This window comes from Dreissena polymorpha, chromosome 6 (assembly GCF_020536995.1).
Source record: "Dreissena polymorpha isolate Duluth1 chromosome 6, UMN_Dpol_1.0, whole genome shotgun sequence".
NCBI lineage: Eukaryota > Metazoa > Mollusca > Bivalvia > Myida > Dreissenidae > Dreissena > Dreissena polymorpha.
This window is the reverse complement of record NC_068360.1, coordinates 2866593-2893251: the sequence shown is the minus strand read 5'-3', so window position 1 is coordinate 2893251 and position 26659 is coordinate 2866593. Positions and strand designations below refer to the sequence as shown.

General features: G+C 35.0%; 3 protein-coding genes across 3 annotated transcripts in view; 2 read left to right on the top strand and 1 right to left on the bottom strand.

The window, feature by feature from the left end:
• LOC127833221 (CAP-Gly domain-containing linker protein 1-like) overlaps positions 1-26659 on the top strand; it is a 606687-nt gene that overhangs the window by 184984 nt on the left and 395044 nt on the right. The window lies entirely within an intron of this gene.
• LOC127833219 (uncharacterized) overlaps positions 1-26659 on the top strand; it is a 1273891-nt gene that overhangs the window by 1047419 nt on the left and 199813 nt on the right. The gene's annotated exons all lie outside the window — the stretch shown is intronic.
• LOC127833231 (sorbitol dehydrogenase-like) overlaps positions 3707-26659 on the bottom strand; it is a 269357-nt gene continuing 246404 nt past the window's right edge. Inside the window, exons 3-4 of the mRNA XM_052358400.1 lie at positions 5250-5401; positions 3707-4296 (exon numbers count right to left, since the gene is read on the bottom strand). Coding sequence (XP_052214360.1) covers positions 4230-4296; positions 5250-5401 — 219 coding nt within the window. The 3' untranslated portion in view covers positions 3707-4229. The remainder of the gene's footprint in view (positions 4297-5249; positions 5402-26659) is intronic.

The following is a 26659-nucleotide window of genomic DNA, read 5'->3' as shown; positions in this document are numbered from 1 at the left end:
ATTTGCATGTCAATTCATAATTATGAGTTGTAAGTATGTGCCGCACTCTGTGAAAAAAGGGCTTATTGCATATGCGAAAGGTGTTGTCCCAAATAAGCATAATTGGGCCAATAATGGACGACATTTTCCATCTAAATTGGATTTCCGTTACAAAAGGACTTCCATCAAACGAACAATTCCATAAAAAGGGAATTTGTCGTACCTGATAAGTCTAGTGCAGACTGCACTGGCGAATCTGGGACAATACTAAGCGCACATGCACCAATAGCGCGGCTCAAAAATGTATTTACTATTTTGGTATGCCTTCAGACCCAGAGCGGCGGCTCATCAGCCGGGACTCACTGAAGATCATTCTAACGCTGCGTGGAACCAACCCGATAGACGACGCGCAGGCCGATGAGTTTCTCAACGAGTTTGACACCAACGGGGACGGGATGTACGATATACAAGGTATACCGGGGACGGGATGTACGATATACAAGGTACACATGGGGACGGGATGTAAGATATACAAGGTATACCGGGGACGGGATGTACGATATACAATGTATACATGGAGACAGGATGTTCGATATACAAGGTATACCGGGGACGGATTGTACGATATATAAGGTATACCGGGGACGGGATGTACGATATACAAGGTATACCGGGGACGGGATGTACGATATACAAGGTATACCGGGGACGGGATGTACGATATACAAGGTATACCGGGGACGGGATGTACGATATACAAGGTATACCGGGAATGGGATGTACGATAAAATAGGTATACCGGGGGCGGGATGTACGATATACAAGGTATACCGGGGACGGGATGTACGATATACAAGGTATACCGGGGACGGGATGTACGATATACAAGGTATACCGGGGTCGGGATGTACGATATACAAGGTATACATAATGAGACTCCCTGATTTGCCGGTATGGACGCACATGTTTTAAGCCCAGTTGCTCAACGAGTGTTAATTCAACGCGCACGGCATGTACGACATACAAGGTGACACACTCATATATTTTGTGTACAATACGAATCTCGCAAGGGTGAAAAAGGTTTAATAGCTTTAGTTTATGCTAAGTTACCATATGTAGATCGATTAAATAATTGTACACACTAGTGACTAGCATAGCTTACAGTTCATTAAAAGTTCTAATACCAGGAGAGTAAAAAATTACACCTGACCAACATCATGCGAAAAGGGGTCATATTCGGCCAGATTAACTCCAGTCCCGGCTGCGCTTCAGCTCAGTCTGGTAAGGAGCTACTCCGTCTGCTTATGAGACCCGGAAACCTTTTAGCATGACATTTTAGCGGACAGTGGTGTAGTTGCTGGCAAGACTGAGCGATTGTTCAGGCTGGTCTGAAGCTATGCTAATAGCATGTGGTATTAGACCCATTTTCGCACGACGCGGATCCCCTTATAGAAATGTTTTGCCCACATACACTCCATTTATTTAGCAGCACTTTCTCTTCTTGTCTGTAGAGATCACGGAGATGATGTACGTCATGGAAGACCAACCGCCTCTCTACTAGACACCTTATGTTCGCAGACAGTTAATTGTACATATCAACTGCCGTATCTACGCAATTGCGGACCCTTACTCGTAGCATACTGGGTCGGAAAGAAGGGGGGGGGGGCAACTCTGGATGCTCAGTGATCTTGTACTTACCCACCTAGAGAAGCAGGGTATGTTTTTACAGGGTTTTAACTGATCGGTATAACTTACCCAATTTTATACAAACGCTTACCGACCAGTAACCAACAACTTTTAACCGCCGGTATGTGGTTAACCGCCCGTTTAACTGTTTATACAATCGGGTCCTGATGTTTAGTTGTTATATTATCACTATCAAAAATGCATGTTACTATGTGCCGATTAGAAGCACACGTCCTCTACATGTTATTGCACCATTTATATACAATAACTTATTCAGATGGCTGAAATGTTTTGACAAAACACATGTAACAGACACGTTCCGCATATCTTGGGAGGTTTTGGAACTTAACTATGAATCATGCCCTAATGATACTGTGTGTGGGAAATAGAAAATAGACATCTGATAATTATGGCGACATTTTAGTTTTTATAATAAACACTGTTGGAATTTATGAACAATTGTTAATGTAACACAGGCTTTAATTTCTTCAATCTAAGTTGCAAAGAGTTCCAAAATTGCATTCATAGAAGTATTAACAGCTCCAAAACTTTATTCTGGACGTGTAGACATTTATGTCTCATTCTTCAAAAACTGGGCTTAGTGCATTTGCAGTCTGCACATGCTTCTCAGGGACAACACTTTCTGCATAAACTGGATTATTTTTAGCAGAGCCGAAAAAAGGCTTATCTTGGACGACATTTCACATGTATTAAGCCCAATTATCCCAGAATGAGAGACATTCAAAACGTTCTCCTTAGCTCAAGCCTTAAATTTACCGCAAAATTTACAGTGGAGCTGAACAAAGCAACAACTTCCAGTACATGGATTTTAAAAACTGTAGAAAAAGTAATTGCTTTAGTTGACTAGGGTAGTGAGTTATTTCGTGGAAATTGTAATTTACATATTGCACAATATTGTCAAAACTTCTCAACTTTATTAGTAATACTTCCACAATCAGAGGTCAGGAAATTTTAACTTCTCATTTTTAAGCATGGACTAAATGTTTGACATTTCAAAAGCTCACCAGTCTTTCTTATTTTGATTCAATAAAAAGTTTTTCAACAAACCATTGTTGTTAATATTGTAGCTATTGTACTCATGTGATACAGATGTTTATAATATTTATATTTAAATCACATATTTATACATTTGTTTCTATGTTGTGGAAAATAAAGTCTTCAATCTCAATGATTTATGTTCAATTTGCATGATTTTGTTTTTAAATATCATGACTGCCGGTGTGTCCAATACATCAATCTGGTATGAAATGGTGAAACAATACATACAATCTTACCTATACAACAGGCCATTTCATGAACAGGTATTATCTTCGTGGATCTTATCTTAAATCCAACACTTACGATTTCATTTGCAATCTGCTAAAACCTGTTTTATGAAGGTCGTCATAAGTGCTGAATCTCAGCTAAAATTTAAGTTAAGTGTATGATCTGGAATATCTCGAACAAGTCGATATACGTCATCAAATGTCACTCCATTTACGACTAAAGTTTTAAGTTGCCTAAAGAAACAAACAAAGATGTACGAAAGTATTACACACAATAGGCTTTGTGACAATAACAACTGTCATGTGTGTGCATGGAGAAGTGAATAAATGTGCTTATAAGTAACATTCTTGGAAAAATGGGCTTAATGCATGCACGTAAATTGTCATCCAAGATTAGCCTATGCATTCCCAACATGCGGAATGCACATACTTATCAGGTCCGAAACTTGACTCACATGCATTAGGCCATGTTTTCCCATACGAGTCTCATTAAGTAACTAGGCACTTATTTAATGTGTGACAATAACAAGTGTCTGACAGGCTTTTGCATTGAATAGAGAATGAATGTCCATTTAAATAGCTGAAATTTAAATAATTTTCTTCATAAGACAATATCTACAAATATTTTTTATCCAAAATTTATTTGACAAAAAATACAAATTCAAGTACCTTAAATTCCTCTGAATTATATTTCATAATTATTTATACATCAAAATGTATGGTTAATACACACAAAACAATATTAACTTGTATTCAAATTATACAAAATGTAATTGGTCGACATCTTGACTAAAACAATGGTCGATACATATTTTGCTTTCTGATATAGATACAAAATACAAATATTCCAGACTTATTAATAATAATATTATAGTCAGTGTGAATAATATATCTAGTAATAACTACTCATACATCAGTCCATGTCTACCAAATAACAATTTTTATAACAATAACATGTATTTAATGATTTATAACACCATCAAAAAACACATGTATTATAGAATGTACATATATATTGCATAAACAAAATCAAAATGGAACCGGTAAACACAATATTTTTGTTATTCTGTTTAAAACATTCTGGAAAACTTTAAAATAGTATTCAAATATACAATAAACAGTTTTAAATGACCCTTTTTTATTGACACTAGCCCCAGTATTATGGCCTAGTTGAGATGCACTGATATCAGGTGACCTCTGACCCCTTGCTGACTTCTCTCTGACCTTTACTTCTTGCACCCAATCATGACCTTGATGCCCTCCCCTCTAAAGGTCGTCTCAAAGGCCTGAATGGAGTCCTCCAGCTTGAAGCGGTGTGTTATCAGCGGCTTCACATTCACTGCACCTGGAACACCAGTTACATGTTAGCCTAAACACCAGTTACATGTGAGCCTAAACACCAATTACATGTGAGCCTAAACACCAGTTACATGTGAGCCTAAACACCAGTTACATTTGAGCCTAAACACCAGTTACATGTGAGCCTAAACACCAGTTACATGTGAGCCTAAACACCAGTTACATGTGAGCCTAAATACCAGTTACATGTGAGCCTAAACACCAGTTACATGTGAGCCTTAACACCAGTTACATGTGAGCCTAAACACCAGTTACATGTGAGCCTAAACACCAGCTACATTTGAGCCTAAACACCAGTTACATGTGAGCCTAAACACCAGTTACATGTGAGCCTAAACACCAGTTACATGTGAGCCTAAATACCAGTTACATGTGAGCCTAAACACCAGTTACATGTGAGCCTAAACACCAGTTACATGTGAGCCTAAACACCAGTTACATGTGAGCCTAAATACCAGTTACATGTGAGCCTAAACACCAGTTACATGTGAGCCTTAACACCAGTTACATGTGAGCCTAAACACCAGTTACATGTGAGCCTAAACACCAGTTACATGTGAGCCTAAACACCAGTTACATGTGAGCCTCATTCTGCGAAAAAAGGGCTTAATGTACCGTTATGTGCGGAAAGTGTTGTCCCTCCCTCAGTTGTACTAATATGCTAATAATGATGACATGTCTTTAGTTACCCGTTCATCGCTTGAGAATTGTAGGAGTTTGTTCCACAAACTTAATGCTTATGCTTCGTCAATAAAATTGGGAAAGTTGAATGGCAAATAACTCCGGACCATGTGGACGACCGTTTTTGAAAAAAAAAAGTTTTGCAATCAAGTACACTTGATTGTAATGACATACCGTAGTTCAAGTTTCAATTCAATCTTCAAATCTTGTTTAAATATGGGATCTATTATAACTTAGAAGTAAGAGGCATTCAGATACCTGAAGCGACCATATTCAAGGCTGTTGGATAACAGTTGACGTATCGGAACACTCCTCGAATGTCCACCTCCCGCACCGCAGCATCTATGATGGGCAGCTCCACTGGGTGGTCCCATCCCTACCAGCACCACACAGCCACCTGACTTGGTTGCCTAGGAAACAGCAATCATTAATAGAGAGAAGATCATAAGTATGATTTGGACAAAGTTTGTTATTTCAAAATAAATATGGTGTTAAACAATAATTATATACCTGTATTCACGTTGATTTACATACATAATTGAAAACAATCTGGACACAAAGATTAGGGTCTTAGTTTTGTATGAATTCTAAACTGATTTTATTTAACTGCTGCCAATGTAGCTATACACTGCATTTATATAATTATGAAGATGTGTATCAAGTATTCTATTAAGTAATACATGGATACATCTTAATAATATATCAGATACAAAAATTGAATGCTACTCCCAAAACATGTTAGAAAGTAGATATGTGTCTTGTTCTGATAAAACTGGGCATAATACATGTGCGTAAAATGTCGTCCCAGATTAGCCTGTGCAGTCCGCACAGGCTAATCAGGGACGACACTTTCCGCCTAAACTTGATTTTCAGTAAGGAGGGACTTCCTTGAAACTAAAAATACCATAAAAGCGGAAAGTGTCGTCTCTGATTAGCCTGTTAGGACTGCACAGGCTAATCTGGGACGACACTTTACGCACATGAATTAAGCCCAGTTTTCTCAGAACAAGACACATATAAAAACCATTTTGTCTTTGTTAAAAGGGCCTCGCTCTGGGAAAATGGGGCTTAATTCATTTGTGTAAAATGATGTTCCAGATAAGCCAGTGCAGGCCCCACAGGCTAATCAAGGACGACAATTTCTGCCTTATTTGGATTTTTGTTAAGAAGATACTTCGTTTAAAAGAAAAATGAAATTAAACAGAATTTTTAGCGCCTCATTAGACTGTGCCGACAGGCAAATCTGGGACGACACTTTAACCACATGCATTAAAGCCCACTTCCCCAAAGCGAGGCTCGAATAACAAGAACCAAAGACAATTCCCATACAAATATGGCTGTGCGTGTGCTGGGTGGGGCTCCACTGCACACTATCGTGAAGTCTGGTTTCTCTCCTAGCGCCTCAATGACCTGTGCTGCGACTTCCTTGGCGTCCTTGGAGGTCACCTTGACAACGCAGTCTGCTCCCATCTCCTTGGCCATGACCAGCCTCTTCTCATCAATATCTGTTGTCAAATTGTATTATGTAAATTTGAAATAAAAACATTCAACTTGGAATGGACTTTTTTGGTGATTTTTTAAACCAAAACTGTGGATTCCTGGTCTGAATGTATTTTGGAAACATTTTGTCAATACTTTTAGTATGACCAATTCTTTTCCATGACTTTAACAATTATGGAATATTATATCATTTTGAATGCATTTTTAAAACTGTTTTCACGTATGCATGGACAAGGCTTCATTTTTTGAGGATAACACAAAATCAAATTAAACATAAAGTTTTTGAGTATATGGGACATGCTCTGTGAAAAGGGGGTTCAATGCATGTGCATAAAGAGTCATCCAAGATTAGCCTGTGCAGTCCGCAAAGGCTAATCAGGGGCGACACTTTCCGCTTTTATGTTGTTGTTTTTTTAAAGTCTCTTCTTAGCAAACATTCAGTTGAGGCAGAAAGTGACGTCCCTGATTCTAGTCTAGGACGACACTTTACGCACACGCATTATATCCCCTTTTCACAGAGCATGGTCCATTTATGTGATGCAAGTCTCTATTATACTAATAATTTGTCAAAATTTATTTAAGCCCCATATGTCACAAACACATATGAAATGTAGGCCTTACCTGTCACACAAACTTGGGAAGCTCCACTGGCCTTGGCCACTAGCGGGTTCACCAGTCCTATGTGACCTGTTACAACAGACATCATTGTAATAAATACATTTCAATCCCATTCTCTGGAAAAACAAGGCGTAATGCATGTGCACTTTCTTTTTTGAAAAATACAATAAAAGCACAAAGTGTCATCCCTGATTAGCATGTCTTTACAGCACAGGCTATCTGGGTTGACATGTAACCCACATTTATTAAACCCGATATTACCACAAGTCTCATGTTATCATAAAGCATTAAAGTATCATGGGCAATGTCTGCATGGTACACCACCTTGTATAGAGAAAGTTTCAAATAATCAGAAGTAAGAGGTAAATGGGAAACAGAAAATGGTAATAAGTAATTTGCCTGAGCATAAAAAAGATAATGTATGTTTATGCAGATGAGCTGTATATATGCTTAACCCTTTGCATGCTGGGAAATTTGTCTTCTGCAAAAATGTCGTCTGCAGAATTTCTAAAATTAGCATTTCCTTCTATTTTTTTCGAAGAATACTATCAGAATAGCAAACAGTTTGGATCGTGATGAGACGCCACGTTCTGTGGCGTCTCATCTGGATCCAAACTGTTTGCAAAGGCCTTTAAAATTCGGTTCCCGCACTGAAAGGGTTAAGTCCAAAAAAACTATTCTGTTCTGTTTGGTAAACTTCTCTGTTTCAATTTGTTACACTACTCAAGACTTAAGAGTCATATCTAGTCATCTTTAACTGCAAAATGCACTACATATGATGCAAAATTATAAAATTGAAACAGTAAGACATTTTTCTAGACACCTGCCACTTAGCTATGATATTCTGCCTAGCATAATAAATCCCCTTACTCATCCAGTATGAAGGTTATTTCGTATGTCTTCATGGTCATAAATCCTCAGTGCAATAAGTCTCAGTAGTCATAAACTATAAGTCCTAAAGGTAATTACATGTAGCCGTAAAATGTCTAAGTCCTAAAGGGGTGGCAGACGTTTCTCCCCCAAGACGTTTCCTCCCCAGACGTTTCACCCCCAAAATGGGGGTGAAACGTCTGCATAATATGGAAATGTATATTAGCAACAGTTATTTGTAATAAAGTGAAAATAAAGTATTAGTATTTTAATTGAGTGCATTTTATGTGTAAAAAATGATGTTAGTTGAGACCTGACTAATTGAAATATTAATTAATGATTTTATATGGTTGTTTAGGGAAGCCTGTAACAAATTTAACAATTAAATAGATATAATTATACTTGATTTTATAAGTGCCTTAAATTGTTCTTGCATTAATTAAGCTCATTGAAAAATTGAGTAAAATCAAAGCTTTGATGTTCTTTGATGGTCATTTTAAATGGAAAAGTATGTTACAAATTAAAATAATTATAACTATTGTATTAATCAATTGAGTAAAAGCACACCTTTGATGTTCTTTGATGGTCATTGATGGTCATTGTAAGTGGAATGGTATGCTACAAATTAAACAATTATAACTATTGTATAAATCAATTGAGTAAACAAACACCTTTTTTTTTTGATGATCATTTTAAGTGGAATTGTATGTTACAAAGTAAAGAATTACTATTATTGAATAAATGAATTCATGTTGCTACAAACAAATCTATAATTTAAGCTTAATAAGATATTTTCCATTACTTGTTCATTAACAGTGATTTAATTTTTTTCATTTAAAGTGTATTTTTGCACGGCATGGACACAGTTTCATTTTATGAGGATTTTTTTTTAATTAATAAAAAATCCAGTTTTGAAGTAAAATCAATTTAAATAATGCTATTATAATCAGAAAATTTGGATACGGAAAAATGTTTATTATTTTAATAAAACATCTTTGTGCTTCTCGTTAAAATTTAACAAAATGCCACGCTACTTTTTACATTCAGAAAATGACATGCGTTTGTTATGTCAATTTCGAAAATTGGATAAAAACATTATTTTTACCAAAAAGGTTGACTTAATATTTTATCAGATTTATGTATGTCACCTTAATAAACACAAAAATGGAAAAAAGTAAAAATGTATAAAATGTATAAAAATGTCAGTTACATGACTTATTACATTCAGTAGGCGATATGTTTTAATTATAATTTGTAAAACTAGATAAATACAACATATAAAACTGCATATTATGCACTTTTGATAAAACACAATTTATTCCCAAATTGATGTCTTATTCCCAATTCACATAATGCAGTGTTATAATGAAGATAAGCCATAAGTTATGATTTTTAAGAATGAATAATAACTATAACATATTTTTATTTTTATTTTGAGTAAATAAAGTTGTTATATGACATTAAAATTATAATTTATTACAGCCAGTATTGAATTGTAGTTCTCAAAAATAATTTTGATAAATAACTATCAGTGTGTCATAGATCTTTATTAATACCATTTACCTTCCAATTTAAAAATTAATTTAATTTGAAGCCAAAAAAATGTGACAGCATTTTCATCATTTGGCTAATATTAAATAACAACCACACCTACCATTATACAAGATATTAGGCACTTAGGGTGCAATAAACAAGCATTGATTAGATTAGCAAGTGTAGTACAACAGATAACAGCTAGATTATGGGTGCAATATACAGGCCCTTTAATCAGCATTGATGAGATTAGGTGACAGGGGGATAAGATGAGATTAGCACATTACATGTATTATGCAAAAAAACGTTTTTAAATAGTTTATCACTGTATTAAATATTATTAATGAATAGATTTGATTTGACTTAATTGATAGTTTTATATATGGAACAGAACAGAACAGATAGTTTATTCATATAACTTGAACATTTACAGTTCATCGTTACATATACAAAACTGACAATATAATAAGCAATAAGAACATGCATAGTAATGCGAAAGTGACCAAACTAGTACATTTAAAGGTGTTATATATAATATACAATTAGTTTGTTTAACAGTATACAATTTTATGAAATATTTTATTATTCGTACATAGCGATTTATATATAATGGGTATCTCCCTAGTTCCCCGTACACAACTGAATTAGCGGTACTCATTTTGACACCCAGTATTCGTTTCAAAAATCTTCTGTGAACTCTTCGCAATTAAAGAAATCCGACAACGTCCCCATATGTCTTACACATAATCTCACTTCATCATACATAGACCGAATAATTTTTAACAATCTACCGTTTATTTCGCTCTTAATAAGCTTGTACCATAGTCCGTTTCAATATATTGAATCATAACATTTCATAAGGTCGATACAGCAACAGTATAGTTTCTTTTTAGTACTAAATGTTTATCTATAAAAGCCTTTAGTAGGAAAATAGCATCCACAGTGCTATAATTGATTTTGAATCCAAACTATGGTAGTCATAGATGCATCTGTTGTATTTCACAGTGACATCCAATCATTTTATTATATACATACATATAAATGCATGAAAAAAATAAAATTGTTGACAATTATATAGTTTATTTATTTATCATATTTAACTGTTACAAGGAAAACAGTTTTGAAATTAATATAAATGTGACTTAACCATTTAATCAATTCACCAATTGACCCTATTTAATTGGATTAATTGGATTAAAAACAACAAACAACTACATTTCCTCAACACTAATGATTTACATGCATTCCATTCACACTTAAACCAAACAAATAATCAAACACGCTGCTTCATAAATAAAGTTAGTTGAAAACTTCATAAACAAAATAATTATTTTGATAATAAATCAAGAATAAACTTCAACCAAACAATCATACATTTATTGGGGGGGAAACGTTGCACTTAAACCAAAGTTGGGGAGAAACGTCTGGGGAGGAAACGTCTTGGGGGAGAAACGTCTAGGGGAGGAAACGTCTTGGGGGTGAAACGTCCGGAAACCGTCCTAAAGGTCATTTAATTTAGCACTTACAGTGCTTAACACTTACTTTTTTTTCAACTAGCCCATTCGGGCTAGTAAATGCAGAACCTACTAGCCCTGACCAATCTTTCATGTGCCCTGACTCAAGTATTATCAAAACCTTTATATTTATCATTCAACTTGTATTTTCTTGTGTGTGGAGCTGCGCAATTATGATTCAATCATTCTTATTAGCTTGCCTTACTAATGCTAATGAATTAAATACTCATCTACTTAAGACATCTATTTGTATTCTTCACGCCATTTCGGGAGAAATTTCCTTGTTTTTTTTTTCCCTCATACTTTCTCTTACTTTCCTCCTTCCCTTTTCTTTTCTTATCCGAGGAACCCCCGTCCCCACCCATAAAGCCAAACTTAAACAACGACATGAAACGTTAAAACTTTTTTTACATAGATTGCAGCGGTTGCCGTCTGACAACAAATGGTAAATGAATCTTAGGTGTCGCAAAATAACGTATTACGGTAGTCGTAACAATTGTACAGGGTTAACTCTCTACTAAAAGCCGGGATCGACCATCAATATTAGTTTTGCTTATTGAATTGCGTAAACAAGAGGCCCACGAGGGCCTGAATGATCGCTCTACTGGCTGGAATCAATAGGGCTCAAGCCCTTGATAGCATGAACAATCTGAGTAAGTTTAAACAAACAGACCCAAAATGGGAAATTCATCGCATAAACAAGAAGAAACGTAAAATTTAAACTTCAAATGGCTCCTTTTCAACAATAAGTTGGACAAATTTTCTTCACTCTCAATGGGGTTCTGACCCTTGATGATATTAAACATCCGTTGAAGTTTCAAAAGGATAGAACTTTATATGTAAACAAACAAGACATGTGTTTGACGGAAACACTATGTCCCCTTCTGCGCCGCTTTGATTTTTTTTGTTTTTGACCTTTGACCTTGAAGGATGACCTTGACCTTTCACCACTCAAAATGTGCAGCTCCATGAGATACACAATGACATGCATGCCAAATATCAAGTTGCTATCTTCAATATTGCAAAAGTTAATGCAAAATGTTAAAGATTTTCATTTTTTTCTTAAATTCAAGGGGAGATACATGTAATTCTGGACTTATAATTCGCTATTGCTCATTTTCAATAGGGTTTGATTCATCATTCAGATGAAGACACTGTGCAAGTTGGGAAATGATTGGATGAAAACTGTGGACTTTATTTATTGCGTAAACAAGCCTTTTTTCACAATTTTCTCAAATTCAAGGGGAGATAATTCTGGACTTTTTACTCTGATGTAACCCATTTTTAATAGGGTTCGAGTCCTCGTTAATATCAACACACTGAACAAGTTTGAAAAGAATCGGATGAAAAATGTGGACTTTATCGGCTAAACAAGAGATAGCCTAACACACACACACCCACAGACAGACAGACACCATGCCATCCCATAAGCTCTTCATGATTGTCAAAACACTTCTAATCGATCAAACAAATTAAAATTATTTAAAATTGATAAATTACTAATAATTTTATAGTAACTTTGTGTTAATGTCAAGTTTTATACCTTCATCGATCCCAGACGATCCTGGGCGATTCCGGCTTTTAGTTTTAAACGTATTTTTATCGAGAAAACACGTCACTTTGAGGAAACCAATCAAAAACCGTGTCTAGCGGAATTCCGTTTAAAAATAGGTACTGACGTGTTTTACCAGGAAAACCGCCGGGGATTTTTTGAATTGTTGGCCTCTTTTTGATTGCAATCAGGGGTTTCCAAATCTATTTCAAGTTACAATTCGTTGTCTCCGACTTTACTCTGGGATTTAATTGTCATCTGATCATACTATATTAAGATGTTTGCATCTTTGAAAAGCTTATTTAAAAAGCAGTTCATTGATATACAGTGGATTGGTGTATAGCGGATTTTAGTGAGTAACGGATAGGTTAAACGTTTTTTGCAAAATACTTTTATTTATGTTAAGATTTATAGTTTTCTATGAATTGAATACAAAAAGCCTCTCATTGTTCAGTCGATTCATGTTTTTGTTGACGTGTGTCAATGTTTACAACTGTTTCTTTTTTCGAAAGCAAAACAAGGTCACGTTATGTACGCACCGTTTTTATGACAACAGGAAAAGTGCAGACGAATGGTTTCTTGAATTTTGCAGATTTTGTTTGGTAAACATAATGTTCATTGATGTAATATTTTAGTATTATGTGTTCTTTACATAAGGAAGAATGCTCAGAAACCAAATTGATGCGTACCATATAAAATAAGCATGAAAGCTGCAACTCTGGATTTAGTGAATAACGGACATGTGGTGACCCATATTCAGCAGTGTTTTTTTTCACCTATAGGGGAATTAATGGTGGCGGGGCCCGTCAAAAGGGGAAAAACGCGTCGTTTTTTAGAAAAAGGGGAAAATTAAAAATTTACTCTTTTATATGTATTTTATATATTGATTGCAAGAGCCGTCTCGAATGTTTCGCTTGATAAATGGCAATGAAAAAGTAAAAGTGCGCATTTTTGTAGTATTTGGAAATTCTTGCGTACATGTATAAGTCTTGGGTACATTATTCATAACATGTTTTCAAAAGCGGCTGTATTTAAAACATGAAAATGAAATTTCTTCATAAAATCGATAATTTTGTAGCACTAGCTATTATTTGTTAAATAAAGCATGTTTTATAATTTGTAACGGTAGTGATATTTTTTCTTGACAGATGTTCAATAAAATAATATGATTTTCATAGTTTTTGTGATCAATTCGCCCAATACCTAAAAGGCCATGCGATTAATATATTTCAATCATATAAACCTTTCTAAACGTTTATTGCAAGCTATATATTCACACGTATCAAGTGGTTTCTCTCGTACGTTTTTTATATATTGACTAATTAATTAGTGAAAACATCATTTTTAATGAAAAATAATCAAATTATAACGAAAAATCCATTTCTCTGAAAACATATTTTTCACTATCAAATCTATATATGCTCTGTGTGCCTTAGTTCGATCACGTTAAACTTTGTCTCTGCGCATGCTCGACATCAACAACGATTACTGAAAACTTGCTATGGTATTTAGACAGAGTATTCAAAACTGTTTACAAATCTGCCAAAAAAAAAAGAAATATATACAAACAAAGCGGTCGTAAACGGTTAAAAACTATCTATTCCCCACATGATATACGTCAGTCAGAAGCACACCTAAGTTCGACCAGCTGTCTTCATGACGTCACATTTGGGGGATCACATGGGGTAGATAAATAGTTATTTGCTCACACGAATACTTAAGCAAGTAGCGAGACATTCTAATGTTGTTTTTTTAGAGAAGAAAGTTTATTCATATTTTGAAGATTATTGTAATGTATGTCTTAAATATTTATTAAAATTAACAACAATTAACAATTTAGAAGGTAACGGAAAAGAACATTAAGCACTCATAAACACACATCTGTAAAATTACCAAACATATTTACATTATAAAATGATATTTTTCCTAAACACAATGTGGACATAGGAATGTTTCACCCCTTCTAAAAGCCAGTTTTTCACGGCAATTGCGCTGCAGTAAAGAGCTTAAATTTAACAATAAACATCTTAATTGGACGTCAATTATCTTAAAATGTAATGAGTCGATCTAATTTATGAATGCCCCCTTATAAGCCCCAGGTATACAAAGCGCTTATTTACGGAGAATTGTCTTATCTCCCCTGAATACTGCAGCGTCCCTGGTAATTTAGAAAAGAGTATTTTGATGGATGTTTTATGAATTTAATGGTGATTTAAAGAATATAGGTGCGATAAATGCATGAAAAATGAGATATCGATAAATGACATAATTTAAGCTTTGTTTTTCATAAAGACCTGTTAAAACCGCATTTTTACGAGAGGTTGACGGAATTACAACTTCTGTTATGAGTTTTGGCAGAAAGGCTGGCGCGTGATGTAAGTGCTTGTATTCGAAAATACGTCATAAAAAACTGATCGAACTTAGACACCTGATCGAAATTAGGCACACAGAGGATATATAACCAGGTATTCAACTCAAAATGACCCGAATATAGGGTGCATCGCGTTGAACAGCCAGTACTTCATCAATTGTGCAGCGATTTCCATGAACTTGGTCTTATTAAACGCAGAAATAAATTTGCTTTCTGGAAATTAACATATATTGCAATTATTTTGTAGAAATGATGTGTCAAATTTCAAGAAATAACACGATACACATGTAATCCGACAAAGACCTAAGCGATCCGGTAATGACTGAATCAGTGTACCATGAAATTCGCGCTGTAAACAAATATAACTTTTCCGAAATTTAAAACCGTTGGCATATTTCAATAGGAAAGACATGTGTCTATCTAGTTTTAATGGTTTAATTACTGAATGCATGGTACTTACGTTGAAATGAGACTCGAAGTCCTTAGCTATCCGTTAGATCTATACATACACCAATCGACTGTAGAACACATAATCCCGCCCAAAATACACACGACCGGTCGGGCATGTTCCTGGGACATTGGCTAGCCCGGACCTAGGTGCAGGCAGTGAATGTTGTTCGGGCGTGCCTTAGTGTTGAGTCCTGACTTAATAAAACCACATGGTCAACGATCCTCAGAAACATTATTCCTGTATCCTGGTACAACCTGGTTTCGACCGCTTAAGACTTTTTTTTATAAAATCGCTTACATCAACGAAGAGATACATATTTTACTTTAACGACAATGAACTTGATACTCAAAACAAAGTATAAGAAAATATTTTTTATAGACTTACCTGTTTGTAATATTTTTTTATTTCACACTTCTTTTATCAAGCCAAAATCGTCATTTTTATTTTCATCCAACCTGTTTTCGACCGCTTTCAGATCATTCAAGTTTTTCCAACTATACTGCACAACAAAAGTTAGTACACACATACAATCGTTTAAAAGTGCTTTAAACAACAGTAACTATAATCTAAAGTAATTTAAACTGTAATAAAATGTTTTATTGTGAACATATTTTGAACATATTTACAGAACTTGTTTAATTTTATATTCATGTTAATCACGGAGTGTATATTGACAGGAGATGAATCGAGTATTTGACCCTTACTGTAGTAAATTCAATCTTATGCAAAAACTATTCATCCGATTTTATTGGTTTATACGTTATCTTGTTGCTTATTAATTCCTCTTTCAAAAAAATATAACTTTTAGTATATTCCCGTTGTTATTAATGGATTTATAGCGAGTTAAACACAAGAAATACACATTTTATGTTTTACCACCGCGCGTTTTAACGTGTTGTGGCTATCGATCTTTTACGATTAGCGTACAACGAAGTGCCGAGGTTATACATTTTGATGTACCCACTCACGTCTTTTGTTAAATTATAGTTTCATTTCTCGGCCGATTTTGACAAATTATATATCATTAGAAAGCTTACGTTACGTAGTAAACAGATATATCAATATATATTAAGTTTTTCTTCTGATTTCGACAGCCCGGCGAGTTATAACTTAAACTTTTGCAAATATCATACCGTTTTGGAGTTTTAGAATCTAGATTTACGGTTGACATGTTCGTACTTAATACCAATTTGTAGCGTTTATATTTGGAGTTCAGTTTTAAAAATTACATCTTGCTTAGGAGAATAAAATTCTGTATACGATAGAAAAAAAAATGTTTAAAAACGAAAGTAATTAAGGAATGAAGGCGGGAAAATGTAGCGCGCGTTCCTAACGCACTGAACTGATGCTACGGTCTTGGCGATTATGCTTTTGTTTAGAAACCGGCCATTTAATTTCTTTTGCCATCTTATTATATTTTTTAGGGAATATATTGTAGTATTTTGTTCACGAAACATATCAATAAAGCTTATTATAAATGAATCTTAATAAATTAACGATGTCAGCTCTTGTTTATAACACAGAAAGGGTGTAAAATTTATGATGAAACAGCGTATATAGCGGACCCTCTCGATATTATTCGGCTTTGCATGCATACTTATATATACAAATGGGTGTCAAAAACATTCATCGTTTGCTGTTTATTATCAACAAGGCAATTATGTATAATTATTTGAAATGTTATTTACCTTAAATTATCAATTTATTAAAGATTCTTGAAAATCACGGTCCGTGTTACGCGGGTCATTTCGTATTTTGACATCAGGGCATCATGTCCAACTATTGAAAATCAGATTTTTTTCACCGGGACGATACCGGCTTGGATTTAGACAGGCAGACAGATAGTTTATTCAGACTTAAACAACAGTACATCGTCTTCAACTCAAATATATAAATTATTTTAAGACGAATTGTTAGGTGATTACACATATAGCAGTGATGATTCTGAGAATGTTGCCATGTTTTTTATCCGTGTAATCTAGAGTCCATGATTTGAGCATTTTTATCGCGGTGTTCAATAAAAGATATCTCAATAATCTTGTTTATTGATAGATCTGTGGTTTTATTGCCCCTGTGTTCAGCACAAGCCAATTATCTCGTTATGATCAGATACTGTGCCGACCAATACTAAATAACACTATGGTGTCATACGCCACAGCAGGGACCTATACTTGTATATTGGTCCCTAACCACAGGTGGCAATGTCTGGTCAGTTTACACTTTTTATGATACCTCCATGTCTTCTCGTGGTATTAGTGGTCATTTCTTGGAGTAATGTAACGCCAAATACTCAATTTTGCGTTTATAAGATATGTAGCGTATTGAAAACATTTATAGTCATCTGCCCATACAGATTGCCATAAACTAAATACTGTATAGATGTCAGCCAGCTAAATCACAATAATTATAAGTGCTTAATACCTATACATGTACATGTTAAACATTTAAAAAATCTAATACTTAACATTTAACGTATTTAGCGGGTACCGGTAAAAAAACTCCGTCATTTCGTAGTCCTATAAAGAGTGTATGGTAGTGTACGGAACAACATAATTAAAAACAGCATTCTCATTTGACCACAACGGGGTTAAATAATCTTTCCGAAAAATACAAATAATACAGAGTTTTAATTTAGAATTCTATATATTTATAACTCTGTTAACTTATAAAGAAATTTCAATATACATGCATAGACAGTTGACCGTGATTTTCAAGAATCGTTAAATAATTTTAATTAATTGATAATTTATGGTTAATAACCTTTCATATAATTTTACATAATTACCTTTTTGATAATAAACAACAAACGATGAATGTTTTGACACCCATTATATTTGAAGTATGCAAAGCCGAAAAATATCAAGAGGGTCCGCTATACATTTGTATACGCTGTTTCACCATAAAATTAACACCCATTTCTGTGTAATAATCAAGAGATGAAATCGTAAATTTATTAAGCTTCATTAATACTTAGCTTTATGGATATGTCTCTAGAACAAAATATTTCAATATATTTCATAAAAAATATAATAATCATGGCAAAGGAAATTCAATGGCCGGTATCTAAACAAAAGCATAATCGCCAAGACCGTAGCATCAGTTCAGTGCGTTAGGAACGCGCGCTACATTTTCCCGCCTTCATTCCTTAACTACTTTCGTTTTTAAACAATTTTTTTTCTATCGTATACAGAATTCTATTCTCCTAAGCAAGATGTTATTTTTAAAACTGAACTCCAAAAAAAAAACGCTACAAATCGGTATAAAGTACGAACATGTCAACCGTAAATCTAGATTCTAAAACTCCAAAACGGTATGTTATTTGCAAAAGTTAAAGTTATAACTCGCCGGGCTGCCGAAATCAGAAGAAAAACTTAATATATATTTATATATCTGAAAACTACGTTACGTAAGCTTTGTAATGATATATAATTTGTCAAAATCGGCCTAGAAATGAAACTATAATTTAACAAAATACGTGAGTGGGTACATCAAATTTATAACCTCGGCGCTTCGATAGAAGATCGATAGTTACGACACGGTCACGTGACTTAGACACAACAAGATATTTGGCGTAACGGTCCCGTTTCATATCCGTGTAATCTAGAGTCCGTGTGTTAATTGGTTGAGCACTTGGGGCACAAGAAGTTGTCTCCCCTTCTGATAATTCTGATAGTTGTGCAGAAGGATCAGTGGACCCAGCCAGAACACTTGTCACACTGTCCCCATTTCACTATTACAATGTATGGCCTCTTACCTAGGTCAGGGCTAAACTTTTTGCAAACAATGCATTTCTCAGAGTCTGTTATTTCATCCTCAGAACTTTCACTTTCAGTCACTGTTCTTATAACCTTAGGTTTTTTGGCACAACCAGATACACTTGGTGTGGGATTGATATTTTCTTTATTTGCATCTTTTGAACGTTTGTTACTCTGTTTATGTTTATGTGTCTGAATTTTGTTAAGGAATTCAGTCTCAGTAACAGCTTGTCCACCTACAACTTTACTAAGTGTGTTTCTTGTTTTTTTTTGCAGTGTCAACATTTTGTAAAATCTTGCCTCCACGCTCATGTAAAAACTGTTCTGCCTTTTCATTATTCTCACACGGTTCAGACCTTTTACTACATGCATCACCTGCAGCTGTAACGTGAAAACAGGTCGATGCGGCAACTTGGTGATCAGATATCACATTTTTGTTGAATGGGTAAACACCACTCTTACGAAAGGCAGCTTGAATTTTGGTAGCTGTGAGTGTTGAGCTGTACGCTTTACATGCTAAACTGGCAACATCGTATCTGGATTGTGTACGACCCCCAGATGCTCTAAAGTTACTGTGTAGAGTTTGACCTTGACCTTGAACTTCCACCACTCAAAATGTGCAGCTTCATGAGATACACATGCATGCCAAATATCAAGTTGCTATCTTCAATATTGAAAAAGTTATCGCCAATGTTAAATTTTTCTGACGGGCAGACGCCATATATTTGACATTTGACCTTGAAGGATGACCTTGACGTTCACCTTTCACCACTCAAAACGTTCAGCTCCATGAGATACACATGCATGCCAAATATCAAGTTGCTATCTTCAATAGTGAAAAAGTTATAGCCAATGTTAAAGGTTTTTCGGACGGACGGACAGACTGACTGACATACTGACGACAGTTCAACTGCTATATGCCACCCTACCGTGGGCATAATAAAATGTAATACACATACAGAGAAGATTTTAAAAGGTTTTCCAAATGTGTATGTTATATTGATGACCCAACATTGCAGTTTGTAAAATTGATGACTCAATATAAGTGTATGTAAAATTGATGACCCAATATAGGAGTTTGTAAAATTGATGACCCAATATAAGTGTATGTAAAATTGATGACTCAATATAGGAGTTTGTAAAATTGATGACCCAATATAAGTGTATGTAAAATTAATGACCCAATATGAGTGTATGTAAAATTGATGACCCCATATAAGTGTATGTAAAATTGATGACCCAATATAAGTGTATTTAAAATTAATAACCCTAAATAAGAGTTTGTAAAATTGATGATCCAATATAAGTATATGTAAAATTTATGACCCAATATAAGTATATGTAAAATTGATGACCCGATATTAATAGCTACTGGGTTAGTTACTGACCCGATACATATCAGGTCAGTAACTAACCCTGTAACGATTATATCAAGTCACCTACTTTCTATCTCATCAAATTCACAAGGACCAACAATATTTTTTATTAAAACTAGTATTTTACTATCAAAAATATTAAATTCAAGAACATTATATAACAATAACAATATATAACAATATACTGCCCCATATAGTCTACTGACACCATATAGACAAGGGCTGTTTGTAAAACATGCATGCCCCCCATATGGGCTGTCAGTCGTAGTGGCTGCCATTGTGTGAATACGTTTTTTGTCACTGTGACCTTGACCTTTGACCTAGTGACCTGAAAATCAATAGGGGTTATCTGCGAGTCATGATCAATGTACCGATGGAGTTTCATGATCCTTGGCGTGAGCTTTCTTGAGTTATCATCCGGAAACCATTTTACTGTGTCAAGTCACCGTGACCGTTGACCTAGTGACCTGAAAATCAATAGGGGTCATCTGCGGGTCATGATCAATGTACCTATTAAGTTTCAGGATCCTAGGCGTAAGTGTTCTTGAGTTATCACCCGGAAACCATTTTACTGGTTCGAGTCACCTTCACCTTGACCTAGTGACCTGAAAATCAATTGGGGTCATCTGCGAGTCATGATCAATGTACCTATGAAGTTTCATGATCCTAGGCGTAAGCGTTCTTGAGTCATCATCCGGAAACCATTTTACTGGTTCGAGTCACAGTAACCTTGACCTTTGACCTAGTGACATGAAAATCAATAGGGGTCATCTGCGAGTCATGATCAATGTACCTGTGAAGTTTCATGATCCTATGCGTAAGCGTTCTTGAGTTATCATTCGGAAACCATTTTACTGGTTTGAGTCAACGTGACCTTGACCTTGTGACCTGAAAATCAATAGGGGTCATCTGCGAGTCATGATCAATGTACCTATGAAGTTTCATGATCCTAGGCGTAAGCGTTCTTGAGTTATCATCCGGAAACCATTTTACTGGTTCTAGTCACTGTGACCTTGACCTTGTGACCTGAAAATCAATAGGGGTCATCTGCGAGTCATGATCAATGTACCTATGAAGTTTCATGATCCTAGGCCTAAGCGTTCTTGAGTTATCATTCGGAAACCATCTGGCGGACGGACCGACGGACCGACCGACATGTGCAAAACAATATACCCCCTCTTCTTCGAAGGGGGGCATAAATATATGGGATCAGCATGTGACATAAAAAAAATAACAATATACTGCCCCATATAGTCTACTGACACCATACAACCCAGGCCAAAAAAAACGATTTAAAGTGTCAACACTGAGAGCTCATCAAATTTACTGCCACAGTATAAGTTCTCAATTGCACATGTTAATTTACTTTCAATTCTATTTAGTCCGCAACAGTTTTCTAGTGCTAGCAGGTTATAACATCGTCATCGCGTTAGGAATTAATATGATCAAGGGCTTCTGGGATGAACGGGCCAGGTTCCTTTATCAAGACTGTCGGGATGGACAGGATAGGTACCTTTAGGTAATAAGGTGTTTGGGGATTTGAATTGTGTGTGCATTCATACGAACGGGTCGTTCCTGTACAGTGAAGGTTCCATCACTAAAGGGGAATCATCTCATCTATTTCCATTAAATATCCGGTAAATTTATGTTCAATTATTAGATTGCGTCTGTTCCTAAAACATGTCCACCTAATTACGGATTGGGCATCAATTGTACGCATATCAGTAATACTGGGGCTGCAATCAACGTCGAAGACAGTAAGCTACTTTTACTCTTTCCACTGAAAAGTTTGAAAATTTGCAACTCAGTCAGGTTGTACCTATTTTTTTCACAACAAATATATCGCGTTAAAAGAACGAACATTAAGCGCAAACCAGCGAACATATTTCAGTCAATATGGAGTCAATAACGCATGTTGACCTCAACATTCCATTGTTCCACTACACATTGCGAGTCTATATGAAAATAGATAAGTTGTGCACATGTAATTTCATTTAAAATAATCGTTTGATTAAAAAAAAATGATTAAAGAGTTAATATTAGCTTCCAACTGCTGTTACTTCTGACATGCATGAAGTTGTGTATTTTTTTAAAGAGATTATTGTACCAAAAACACTTTGTATTTAGTGTTGTGTATCATACGTTGCAGGTAATTGAATGTAATTTTATTTTAAAAAAACTTATGTAAAATTGCTATTTTGACTTTTTATACATAGTACTCACTATAACAGTCATTTTGCTAATTACTGAAGAAGCATTTAAACTGTATTTCTTCTTTAAGTTCCTGCTGACTTGACTTATGACTGTACTCTTATACACGAAGTTAAACATAACGTGATAAAATATCAATCTGTCTATAAATACGAAACATTCAGATCGGCTTTCTGCAATATTGTTTTATGTCATATATAATGCCGTTTTAAACACTATGTCTGTGAAAATGATACAAACGAAATATTTATTGTATATTTTGTGGAAAGCAATGCTATGTATGATATTTTCGTAATATACTAATCATAATGTCACCTTTGTCTAAACGATTGCTCCTATACAAATAGCAAACATTTCGTTGGAAAGTTTCTGATAAAAGAACGAAAAAGATGTTTCACAGATCTGAGCACAGTGAACAATTTCAACAAAACGATCAATATTGAAATCCAGCTTGAACAAAAAAATTATCACTCGTTATTTATCGCATGATAAGAAATTTTGTTTTGTTTTGATACATGACTATAAACACGTCTGCTATCGTATTCTTGGTTGTATTTTTACGCAACATAACGTCAAATCTGTGTTAATTCACAGACAAACGGCGACCTATCAAAGTTTATTTCTTAAAGGTAACTGTCTGTCCTTATACATATTTCACCCATAGCGCTGAACTAGGTAACCGGGAACACGGTCTGGATCGAGCATACGACCACATCTCCATAGCTAAAAGTGATGACAGTAAAAGTACCCCAGTGTCGTTATTTCCGGTATGGACCAGTCCATAAAAAGCGCCGTTTAAAGCGAGATTAAACAATTTTCTCAAATATTTAAGAATTTATATAAGATGTGTAAAACGCTTATTAAACATAAATTTCAATATAAATTAAAATAAAGGTTAAGAAGAATATTTGTCGAAAAATGCGAAATAAGCCATTAAATTCTGAAATCGAAAATGTCTGCACAGTCGAATTCGCCAGCATGTAAATAATGCATGTACGATGTGAATCTAAGTTTAGTTTAACGGTTCATTTGAAATTCCTGCAACGATATCTACTCAAACGACACACGGACACAAACTCTGATCCTAATAAAAAGACGAATGCTTCGGTTATTGTAGGGAAATATGTACGACATTTCTTCGTCACAATCGGCTCTGGTCGCTAATTTGTCTTTGCTGACTTTTATGAAATTCGTCTTCAATGTATAATTTTTATTGCCTATTTTGTGTTATTGTAACATATTTTTATCAATATATTACAATTTTTACACATATAAAAATCGTATAATCTCGCTTTAAGTACAACGAGCGAACGTCCTGGCTTCACATAATTCAATATTTCTGCGTTCCTGTTTCCTGAAAGCACGCTAAGTCACATGTCATTTCAAAATCAGGCACGGTCATTAACATTTAACAACGATTGTTTTTCCGTACTAGGGCTTTCAGTTCAAGATGATTAATTTGTATTTGCTTTTTTAAATATTACAAACTGCTGTATTCATTGTGCTGTCAATGCCCTAAAAACCAAATATTGAACAATACAAACAACATGATCAATGGTATTTTGTTAATAAATTTTTTATTAAAAGTCACTATTTATCCCCGAGCTTTTAAAAAGCGTGGGGATATTGTATTGGTCTCCATCTTTCTGTCCGTCCGTTCGGCCACTAACTCCTCCTACACTATTAGCATCGGAACCTTGAAACTTACACACATGGTAGCTATGAGCATTTGTGCGACGGTGACAGCGACAGAATTTTGATCTGGCCACTGGGTCAAAAGTGATGGGTAAATAAATGGGTAAAATGGGTATATTATCCATAATTTGACTAAGAACATGCGTTGCACATGATAAAAACTTTTGACCCAGGGGTCAGATCAAAATTCCAAAGAGTGCATCGACGCACATCTGCTCATATGTACCATTTGTGCAAGTTTCAAAGTTCTAGTGCTAATAGTGTAGGAGGAGATAGTGGCCGACCACGCCCACCAAAATTTTGGTTTTAACATTACTTCTTCATATATTCACCAATTGACTTCACATTAATACTAAACATCTCTTATGACAGCACGGTCTATCTTTAACATCCATGTCCACATTACCCACCCCAGGGCCATTGATAAAGGTAAAGGCAGCTTGGTTCCCGTCCGTCCTCTTACAAATTTATCGAGAGGTCCACGGGTACTACTTCCCCGTGCCCCAAATTTTTGTTGTACCCAACATTATTGTACCCATTTTTTTCCTACCCAATTTATTTTGTACCCAATTTGTTTTCGTTCCGAAATTTTGTTTCGTACCAAAATGTTTTTCTTACCCAATTTTTTTTCGTACCAAAATGTTTTGGCATAATTTGTTCGTACCCGAATTTGTTTTCGTACCCAAAATTTTGTTTTAACATAACTTCTTCATGTATTCACCAATTGACTTCAAATTAATACTGAACATCTTTTATGACAACACGGTCTATTTCGACCATCCATGTCCACATTACCCTCCCCGGGGCCCCACCAACTTAGGCCTTGCCCATCCAAAATTGCCTTTAAATATAACAACTATGCGGCGTGGGGATAAGCGTCGGCCTCTGCCGCGCCACTTCTAGTTTTGTTTGCACTTGTTTCATATTACATTTTGAAGACTTTCATATTGATATTAATGACATAGATATTGATTTATCAGAACCATCATATTGATTTATGAGGGACATTGTGTTAATGTCTGAGAACTTTCAAACTTATTTTAGAAGAATTTCATACAAATCAGATGTCGTTTATATGCATGTCTGAGGTCTTTCATATGTGTATTCTGAGGTCGTTCATACTGATTTTTGAGAACTTTTATAATTGTTTTGAAGAATTTAAGATCAATTAATGAGGTCGTCATATTAGTATATGATGCGTGTGTGTATTAATTTCGCACGATATTCGCATGAAGATCAAAGGATCTCTTTGTTGAATATGCAATGTCACTTTGTTGTTACAATGCCATCGTTGTAAAAGTTTACGCTGTTTATATATTCTGATGTTACTTTATTTGTGTTAATGGTTTAAGATTGTTGTTTTTGACGGTACAAAAATACCACACAGAGCAGAGTTCAACAATGGACGGGTCCAATAAGCGAGTGTTGGTAGAACAGGACAGAGTTGGCATGCCGAACCACCTGTGTTTGGACTATGCCACTGGCAGATAGAACAGAACAAACATTACAACGTTACAGAGTTTGGCATGTTTCGAAGTTTGTCTTTGATGCTTTCAATTGATAAATGTAAATTTCTTAACTTAATAGCTCCAGTATAAAACATGAATAAAATTAAAGAAAGAATGAAAAGGTAATCAACAACTGGGCTTGAACCACTGATCCTTGAAGTAAAAGTCTAGCGTCTAAACCACTCGGCCATGTGAATTGATTTCACATAAGACGTATTTTATACTATATATAAGCATTCCCATAATGTTCCAAAATATAACGATAACAACTCTCCGAATTATTCAAGCGTTTGTAACACTTTATATTTTCCATTTTTTATATCGTCGAAAGATGCATAATATGGATATTTTAATAAATGGTAAACGTTCATTATTACTGTTTCCTCACAAATATCATAACTACAAACACAATCTGCAACTCTGAAACATTTGTATCAATTTACCAAAACGTGAAAAGGTCCCTTTGAGGGTGTTACCTAAGATGGATGTTGAAAAACTCTCGAGAATTTGAGACTCTTGAGGTTTTGTTGTTAGGTCATGTAATTAATAGCCAGTTTGTCACTTGAAGATGCAATTTCTTACATTATCAATTTCATCATTTTTTTAAATTAATCTCAATAGCCTTAAAAGGCACGAGGTCTTCTGATGACTTACATGAACCTACGTCATCTAAGTTGAGAAAGTACGGCTTTTCGGTGGACGTTCTTATTTCGG